Source organism: Gavialis gangeticus, unplaced genomic scaffold, assembly GCF_001723915.1.
Source record: "Gavialis gangeticus isolate Ggan-Ray unplaced genomic scaffold, GavGan_comp1, whole genome shotgun sequence".
In the NCBI taxonomy this organism is placed as follows: Eukaryota; Metazoa; Chordata; order Crocodylia; family Gavialidae; genus Gavialis; species Gavialis gangeticus.
The window spans coordinates 16,953,572-16,963,808 of NW_017729031.1; the positions used below are offsets into that span (position 1 = coordinate 16,953,572).

At 40.1% G+C, this 10,237-nt stretch overlaps 1 protein-coding gene across 1 annotated transcript in view; it reads left to right on the top strand.

Moving 5' to 3' along the window:
* Positions 1 to 10,237, top strand: part of LRP1B (LDL receptor related protein 1B) — a 2,002,088-nt gene that overhangs the window by 1,573,733 nt on the left and 418,118 nt on the right. Inside the window, exons 50-52 of the mRNA XM_019522796.1 lie at positions 2,503 to 2,622; positions 7,375 to 7,503; positions 9,843 to 9,965. Coding sequence (XP_019378341.1) covers positions 2,503 to 2,622; positions 7,375 to 7,503; positions 9,843 to 9,965 — 372 coding nt within the window. The remainder of the gene's footprint in view (positions 1 to 2,502; positions 2,623 to 7,374; positions 7,504 to 9,842; positions 9,966 to 10,237) is intronic.

The window sequence follows — 10,237 nt, forward strand, 5'->3', positions numbered from 1 at the left end:
GGGGGGGGAGGATGAGGAAGGATGTGTTGCCATTTTCAGGCATATATCAGTTGACTCAGAAACTTCTCTACTCTAATGCCCACAAAGAGAAAATGTTAGTTCCTAGGTTTTCCCCAAGTTGGTTTCAAAATAACTGCAAGTACCAAACAAAAACGTAGCTCTAGCTTGTATGATGAACAGGAGAAATAAAACATTTCTGCTTATCAAGATTCTTGATATAGGGAGCAGTTTTCTATGACTGTCAAGATGGGGTCAAGAAGGAGAAGTCATCTCTGGCTACTTGTATTTTTGTATATTTCGCTCAAGGGTAGTTCTGAGCTATAGAAAGCCCTGTCTCCTTTCTATGTCTGCTTCGGCATACTCCAAGGGTTAGTAATAGAGCTGTTTGAAAATACTTAGATTTATATACGTTGCCCTTCATTTTATTTTTCTTGTTTCAAAATGAGCAAAATCAAGCATTGAGCAATAACAGCGGCAAAACTAAGCCTCATGCCTCTAAGCAAAATTGTTATGTAGAGGAATTGCCCGTGGACCATGGCTCGGCCATTTATCTAGTCTTCCCCTTAAATTTCTGTAAATTCACCAGAGCAAGCTCATAACTGGAGGGAAAAAATGAAGATTAGAGGCATAATCAGTAGGGGTGTGTAAAATGGGCCATATTTGATTTGGATCCAGCCTGAGTCAGGGACAGTGATTCTATTCATTGATTCAGATCACTGTCCCTAATTCGATTTGACCAAATCTGAAGATTTGATGCTGATTTGGAGAATCAACAATTCAGCCATAAACACAGCTTTAAGACTTCTTTCTACATACCTCAAGGTACCAGGCGCGGCTCATGAACACTGGGATGGTGGAGCAGATGGAGCATCCCACAGGAGCATGGCCCCCCCCCCCCACGTGTTCCACAGTAAACCTGGAAGTACTTTCAGTCCATCTCCTGTTCCACCGGGGAGTGCACCCCCCCCCGCCCTCCCGACTCTGATTAGCCATGGGGGGACCACAGGTGCTCCCCCAGACCCAGGAGGCACCAGAGGGGTCGGGGTGCAGCAATTGCTGAGCCGGGGAGAGCATGGGAGGGCTTCAGATCCAGAAGTGCTTCTGGAAGTGCTTCTGGTCCAGTTCCAGGTCTGCTGTCAAGTGCGCTGGGGACACCCCCCTGCACTCCTGTGGGACGCTCCATCTGCCCCACCATCTCAGGATTCATGAGCTGCCTGCTACCTTGAGGTATGTAGAAAAAACATTTAAATCTGTGTCTGTCTGAATTGTTGAATCTTTCCGAATCTCTCCGAATCAATTCAGAGGCTTCAAATCTCTGCTGAATTGATTCAGTGACAAGAAGCTTTGCACAGCCTTAATAATCACTGATAATTTTTTTTTCATTTTTCCTCCTGAGTGAAACCTTCAACTTGTACACACATTGCTTTCCTTGTTCTTCTGTTAGTCAGTGGTTAAACTCTACACTATGTAGTGCAGAGGCTTAGACAAAGGCTCAGTTTGCCAGCAAGAATTTGAGACCTCCTAATTTTTCATTGCTTTTAAAATATTTTGAAACTTATTGGCTGTTTTTGGTCTTAGCTGTCTTTTCCCACTTTACAGCTTTTACCCATTTGGAAGAAGCCTGAACAATGTTCATTATAATTCAGTTTATAATACATGACCTTTTATCTATTATTCATTTTGAATTCTTTTGTGTTCAGTTAAATCACAATGCATTTATTCTTATGGGGGTGAATGGGGGAAAAAGAGAATTACTTGAAGTTTCCTTTAAAAAAAAACTCTTAATATTAAACTGGCATTTATTTGATATGTTACTGCAGACAGATTTTGAATGGCAGCAGAGCATTATTATTTCCCAGTGTATTCAGAATGTAAATAGTTAGGACAACAGCATGCAAATACAGGGCAATTTTTCAGACAAGAAAAAGAACATGGAAATTTTCTCAAGATGTAATTAAATACTGAAATACCAAGATGAAATGATTGAAGCATTGGACTATTCTGTCTTTGCCCTTATTACCATAATTGCAAAGTGGTTTGCTGTAGCAAAAACATCCTTGTGAAATACCTGAACTGTTTTCATGTTTTAAAAATATTTTCTCTTATTCTACTCAGAGAATGTTTTAAAAATCCTTCTACCATAAAAGTTTTGCCCATACTTTTTCATATACATCAATGAATATAAAGTAGTGAGTAACCAATAAAAATCTTCAATTATAGTCCCAACGTTACTGCATAGTTCCAAGTATAGAAGGAACTAGCTTATTCATAGCATAGGTTGTTGCATCTGAAAACTCAAACGTTTCTGAATGAGTTAGTCTATAAGGTGCTACCTTACCCTGCCTTCTTCCAAATCTTGGACTAAAATGATTACTATCTTTCTGTTACATATATAATTACAGTTCTAAAATCCAAGGAGAAAATTTTAAATTGCATTGGTACTCTGAGGGAACCCAGTATTTTTGCAAACATAGTAAGTATCATGGCTGATATCATCCACAGATTCTTCCTGTTCCTGGAATCAATTTGCTTGTTCTGCACACAAATGTATCTCTAAACAATGGACTTGTGATGGGGAGGATGACTGTGGAGATGGTTTAGATGAAAGTGATGCTATCTGTGGTGAGTATTATAATTTGTATTATTTTATCTAATTTTAGAGTCTGCTCCTGAAAGATGCAGGACACTAATATGCGAAATAATCAGAATAACTTTTTAGAGTTCTTTTCTTTTAAAAAGAACCTTATAATGCTTTAATAGTCAGTCATGTTCATCAATGTACACTCTGGAAGAAAAAAATGACTTCAATAATTTTTCTCTAATATTAAATATAAATACCATTGCTAATATTAATCAATCAATGGTAGTAGTACTGTAGTAATGTTGCATGGTCCCAGTAAAGTATGACAAGTAATATTTGTTTGGTAATATCTTTAGTGTATCAACTATATGACGTTGTTTGTGTTCTTGCATGCATCTCAGGCAGGCTATGATGCCTTCATGGTGTGGGATATCATAGTAGCAAGTAAATCAGGGAGATGGTCAATATTCCATGTTTTGTTCAAGAAGTCTGTCACGTTTTATAGAAAACTTGCTCTCTGACTGACTAGAGCTGTGTTGGTAGTTTCTATAAACACTGATAGTTCAATTAGAAGGGTACTGCAGTTGCAGTACCTGGGTTTCCTTGTTTGTATACCTTGGAAACATACAATTTTCCTGGGGAAGGAAATTAGAGGATTAATTTGTACAGTTTTTTTTTCATTTGTTCTTGATACTCGCAGAGAAAAGACTTGATGTCTTTGAATTTAAAGCTGAATAATGGTGTGAGGTCTTCCTCAAATTCCTTATTATAGTTGGGGTTAGAGTTAATGAGTTGACTTTGTTATGCTATTAATGCCTTATGATTATACTGTTAAGTAGGCCATAGATAAAGTATTCTTAGCTCACATTCAAAGCTCTGACTTTATTTAATCAGTTTCCCAATAAAACATATTTTTACAAACATGAAAAGTAAACAGGGAAAAAGGAAAAAAAGGATCAGTCTACCACAGGGTAATGTAAATAAGTTCATAGAATAATAGAAAATTAGGGTTGGAAGTGACCTCAAGAGGTCCCTGCTTAAAGCAGGTTTGTCCATAACTAGATCATCCCAGCCAAGGCTTTGTCTACCTGGGTCTTAAGAACTGATAAGGAAGGGCATTCCATAATCTTTCCTGGTAACCTTTTCATTCTTCACTGTCCTCCTAGTGAGACAGTTTTTGTAATATCTAACCTAAACTTGCTTTACTGCATTTGAGACCATTGCCCATTGCTGTGCTGTCTGTCATGACTGAAAAGAGTCTGGCTCCAGCCACTTTGTAATCACCCTTTAGAGAGCTGAAGATCATTATTAAATCCCCCCTCATTTTTCTCTTCTCCAGACTAAATAAGGCTAGTTCCCTCAGTATGTCCTCATAAGTTATGTCCCCAACCCCTCACCATTTTTATTGCTCTCCACTAAGTCTCTCCAATTTGTCCACATCCTTTCTGTAGTTGGAAGTGGAGTGGGGAGTCCAAAACTGGACACAGTACTCCAGATGTGGCCTCACCAGTGCTGGATAGAGGGGAATAATTGCTTCCTTCAATTGGCTGGTGATACTCCTACCAATGCAACCCAGGATGCTGTTAACCTTCTTTGCAACAAGGGCACACTGGTGGCTCATGTTCTGCTTATTATCCACTGTAACCCCCAGGTCCTTTTCTGCAGAGCAGTTGCTTAGCAGGGGTGTGTGAAGTAGGCCCTATTCAATTTGCATTTGGATTTGGATTCAGCCTGAATCAAGGACAGTGATTTGATTCATTGATTCAGATCACTGTCCCTGATCCAAAACGGCCATATCCGAATCTGAAGATTCAGTGCTGATTCAGTGAAGACACAGCTTTAGAGCTCATTCAAACATATGAGGAAGCTTTGAGACTGTTCAGATTTGGCTGAGTGCTCTTCCCATAAGATGTCTGGGGAGTTGAAGTCTTCCATGACAACCATGCACCGAGAGTATGCAGCCTCAGCCAGTTTCTTGGTGAATTCCTGGTCAAGCTCTTGATCCTGATTAGGAAGTCTGTAGTAGACTCCTACCATTGTGTCCCCTGTGCCATTTTCACCATGAATTTTTACTCAGAGAGTCTCCAGTCATCCACCCTGGATGTCAATGTTGGCTTGCAGGGATGTGTAGCTTTCCTTGACATAGAGAGCTACACTCCCACCTCTTTTGTCTACACAATCTCTCCTGTACAAGGTATAGCCATCTATACCTGCATCCCAGTCATAGGTGGAGTCCCACCAGGTCTCCATTATCCCTGTGAGATTGTAATCATTCTTGTTTAGTAGCAGGACCAGTTCATCCTGTTTGTTCCCCAAGCTCCTGGCATTGGTGTACAGGCATATAAGTGTCCCATTAGAGGCTCTAGTCTTCCCTACACATCGTTCTGGGGCTGGGGTAGGGCTGGCTCTCATGAGTGCCTTAGCCTGCTGGATTTGCAAAAGTTGCCCAGTGGGTAACTTTCGATTTGGAGGGTTCTGATTTGATTCGGAGAAATTAAGGGGGCATCTGATTCGATTCAGATTCAGAGATTCAGCCTCTTAATTGGACTGAATCTCTGCCAAATTAAATCCGGAACCAAATTTTAGCACATCCCTAATGCTTGGCTAGTCAGTCACCAGTCTATACCAGTGCCTAGGATTGTTCTGTCCTAAATGCAGGACTTTATACGCATCTTTATTGAACTTCATGTAATTTCTTTTGGTCCAATCCTCTAACTGGTTGAGGTCTCTCTGAATCCTAGCCCGACTCTCCTGCATATCTACTATTCCACCCAGATTGGTGTCATCTACAGACTTCCTGAGAGTTCACTCCACCCCATCTTCCAGATCATTGGTGAAGATTTTGAATAAAACTGGCTCCAGGACTGATGCTTGGGGCCCTCCACTTGGAACTGGCTACCAACTAAACATTGAGCCATTGACTACTACCCTTTGAGCTAAACAATACGGCCAGTTTTCTATCTACTTCACAGTCCATTCATCCAACCCATACTTTCTTGGGAGAATGTTGTGGGAGACCACATATAAGCCTTGCTAAAGTCAAGTTATATGTCCAGTGCGTTCCCCATATCCACAGAGCCAGTCATCTCATCATAGAAGGCAATCAGGTTGGTCAGGCATCATTTGCCCTTGATGAATCCATGCTGACTGTTCCTAATCAGTTTATTTTTCTTCAAACGCTTAGTAATGAATTCCTTGAAGACCTGCTCCATGATTTTTTCAGGGACTGAGGTGAGGGTGGCCAGTATGTAGTTCCCCAGATCCTTTTTCTTCCTATTCTTAAAAATGGGCACTATATTTGCTCTTTTCCAATCATCTGGAACCTCTCCTGATCACCATGATTTTTTAAATATAATGGCCAGCAGCTCTCAGTTGTAACATTAGGTTCAAGTTATCACCCTGATATTTGCAGTCAGGCAAAAAGATTCTTATTTCTGGATACTGGGGTTATGGTTAAATCAGATTTAATGTCTCTACTCTAGCACACATAGTCAGTGGAATAGTATCAAAAGAAAATAGAAATTTTAAGAACAAATCAAGAACAAAACAACAAACTACCACTCCTTTATCTTGTTCAGATTTTATATATCACCTTCTTATCCATAGTTTACCATTGCTTACAGATATCCTATTGGAAAAAATCCCTACCAGAGGAGCAGTACTGAAGATTCTTAAATGACAAGGGATTCACTCTTTTTTTTTTTCCAGGGCTGTCAAAAAGAGTTTGTGTTTCCAAGCCCTCTTAAGCATTTTGAAGTCTACCTGTCTTTAAAATGCAATTTATCTTCAAAAGTATCTGAAATGTCAGATTAGTAAAAGCAACAATGTCGGGGGGGTTTTCCTTTTGGAGGTAATAATGAAAATGAATCATAAGATGAAGTCTTTGAATTTGTTTAACTTTAATTTTAATAAATATTCAAAGAAATGAATAGAAAATGTATTTTCTCTTCCTTAGAGATGCAAATTTGGTTTATCTGGAAAAAGGCATCATAATGATGGTTTGCATAAAAACAATCACTTCAAAATAGGCTAGTAAACTGTACATAAAAATAGAAATTTATTCTAGAGGAAAGTCTGCTCTCAAAGAAAAAACAAAAGCATCTAACTTAATTATTTGTGTTTTTAGAATTCTATTTTACCCTATCCAAAAGGCTCTGTGCAGCTTACAAAAAACAAACCCCAGAGAGAATTCTCCAAACAGTACTCCAAAACATTCAAAATCCATCTAACTTTCCTCTTTGCGGTGTTAGTGGTCCTGTTAAGTGAAAAAAAGCGCATTGTATAAAACTAAGAAAGCTAGCTTTTCTTTTGTGAGTTTTTGGATTTTTTGCCTCAACTTCTCCATGTTCTCTATTCAGTATTCATTATGGGGCAATACAGACCTGAACTTGCCCAAAGCACCTAAAATTCCATTGGAATTCGTAATGAACAGATGAGAACTCTTAGTATTAGGACTAATCCAATGAATTAAAAATAACACTGTATTCCTAAAATATGTCTGTGCCTTGTAAAAGTGTTCTACTGCCTAGATTTTTTTGAAAAACAGTAAAATACTCATTTATTCTTTCAGAAATGTTAATTGTGGGAAGTGAATATACAGAAGAAAAAATATAGATGCAGAAACTTTAATGTACAATCTTAATCTAAACGTTTAAAATACTGTCCAATGTACAACCTGACGTATCAACCTTCTTTTTCATGTTATAATTCTTCAGCAACTATAGTCTAAAAAGCTCATAAAATGTTCCAGGTAGGATGTTTGTTCAGCCCTAACTTTTTGCAATTTTTTTTAGGTGCCGTAACTTGTGCTGCAGACACATTCAGTTGCCTAGGCTCCCATGCTTGTGTTCCTCAACACTGGCTTTGTGATGGTGAAAGAGATTGTCCTAATGGAAGTGATGAACTCTCTACAGCTGGCTGTGGTATGAGTTGTTTTGTTATACTTACAATAAAATTTAAAATGTGTTCTGGATTACTTTTTCACAGTATTTTTCATGTTTCTTGTATTTTTTCTTGTGGATCCTTTGCCCATTATGATGTGAAGTGTTTAGTAGAGTGCATTGTGCTTTGCCTTTATAGTATGCAATATATACTGGAAGCTAGGGCTGTGCAAAATTTCTCTGTCTGTTTCGTTTCAATACTGTTTCGACTCATTTCAAGCTTGAAACAATGAAATCAAAATGAAACAAAGGGCTTCAAAACAGCCTTGAAATGAAATGAGGCCAGTCAAAATATTTTGAGTTTCAATGATGCCAGCAGCCAGATGGTGGGAGACAGGGGAGAACCAGAGCTGCTCTCCCAGTGGCTCTGCAGCCCATTGTGGCTCAGCCGAGGGCGCAGCTCTGGCTCTCCCTGTCTCCCATGGCTGGACTGCAGGAAGCTAATCACACCGCAGGGATAGGGAACTGAAGTCAGGCTCATTTCCCCTCCCCAGTGCTCTGATCAGGCTGGGGAAGAGACTGAGCCTGATCACTCAGTTCCCTTTCCCAGTACTGTGATCAGTGGGGCTGGGGAAGGGAAATGACCCCGATAGCATAGTTTCCCTCCCCAGCACTGTGATTGATCAGGCTGGGGAAGGGAACTGAGCCCCATTGCTCAGTTCCCCTCCCCAGTGCTGTGATCAGTTGAGCTGGGGACGGGAACTGAGCCCCTCCCCAGCACTGTGATCGATTGGGCTGAGGAAGGAAGCTGAGCCCGATCACTCGGTTCCCCTCCTCAGTGCTGTGATCCATTGGGCTAGGGAACGCTGTGATCCATTGGGCTAGGGAATGCTAGGGAATGCTGTGATCAATCAGACTGGGGAAGGGAACTGAGCCCAGCTGAGCTAAGTTCCCCTCACCAGCACTAGGATCAGGGAGAGAAACATTGTAGGGCTGGGGAGGGGAACTCAGCTCAGTTGGGCTGAATTCCCTTCCCCAACCTGGTCACAGTGCTGAGAAGGGGAACTGAGTGATCAGGCTGAGTTCCCTTCCCCAGCCTGATCCACTGCAGCACTGGGGAGAGGAATTGAATGATCAGGCTCAGTTCCCTTCCCCAGTCTGATTGATCACAGCACTGGGGAGGGGAACTGAGCGGTAGGGCTCAGTTCCTTTCCCCAGCTCGCCAGTCCCAGGTGGCAGCACCCAGCTTCCCTCCCTCATCTGCCAGGCAGATTGGGGGCCCACAACTGAGGGAGGACTCACACGGCTCCTACAGCCCTCCCACAGCCCATCTGCCTGCCAGATGAGAGAGGCTGTTTCGAGCTTCCCCATTTTAGCCTATGGGCAAAACTTCAAAAAAGCATTGAAACAGCATCAGTGTTTTGACAAAATGAAATGGAACAGTGCTTTTGAATCAAAACAAAATTTGAAATGAAACACTGTTCTGTTGAATCCTTGAAACGTGAATCAAAATGGAATGATGCCATTTTGCACAGCCCTACTGTAAGCCATCAGTGATAAATTTGAATACGTTCGTTGAGATCCTCTGATGATTTCACATATCCCCATAACAGCTCCACAGTAGTGTAGTTATAATGATGATCACAAGATGAAGATCTGTCCCACTGGCTATAATATACAGTATGTGTTGCGGACATAAGCATTTCCTTTATTCTCCACCACCCATATTTAACAAAAGTGAATAGTTTATTATAGAGCATATATTATTCATCCAGTTTTGCAAGGAAAATATTCTGAAGTCCAGTTATTTATGTAACTGAGACAGCTGTATCTAAATGTAATGAATCTGTATCACTGGTGCTCTATAAAAGGTTGCTTCCACTTTGGTAGATAATGATGTTTGGAAAATAATCCTATTAATGATATCTGAGTTGGGGTAAGAATTTTAAGAGTTCTTATTTTATCCACTTCTGTTTAAATGGAAACTTTTAATGGTGGAAAATATTAAAATAACTCTCTCCACTATGTGTCCTGTAATACACAACTTCTGGATTGGATTATTTCACTAATACTTATAAAGCAGTTAGTTGTAGGAGTAGGATATGAAAAAGTTATTTTCAGAATGGGACATTTTGAAAAATATTAACATTTGAAGATTTTTTTCTGTCTAGGTGCATTGCAATCTTTTCGTTTCCTCTTTGTGATGGTAGCTGCTGGTTCTGCTTATGTGTGCTAATCAGCGTATATGACACAAATTTTATGATTATTTGTTTTGAATCAGTTAGAAATCTCAAATTTATATTACTTGAGGTTTTTTCCAAATGAAGAACAATATGAATTGTTCTAAGTGTTCCTTATTTTTTGTGTACTATATTTCATAGCTCCCAATAACATATGTGATGAGAATGCCTTCCTGTGCCAGAATAAAATCTGCATTCCCAAACAGTTTGTATGTGACCACGATGATGACTGTGGAGATGGATCTGATGAATCACTTGAATGTGGCAAGTATAATTAAATTCCAGTTAATGCAGAAAAATCTCAGGCTGAATAATAGGGTCAAAAAATGCTTAGGTGCAGAAGTAGAGGTGGATGATGTTTTCTTGGACTTTAGCAAGTCCTTCAATATGGTATCTCATCCTATTCTCATAAATAAATTAAGAGGCTGTGACATAGATGTTTACACGGTCTGGTGGGTGGTACGTTGGCTTAGTGGTCACACTCAGAGAGTGGTAGTAGATGGGTCGGTATTGACCTGGAAGGATGAGAGTATTGG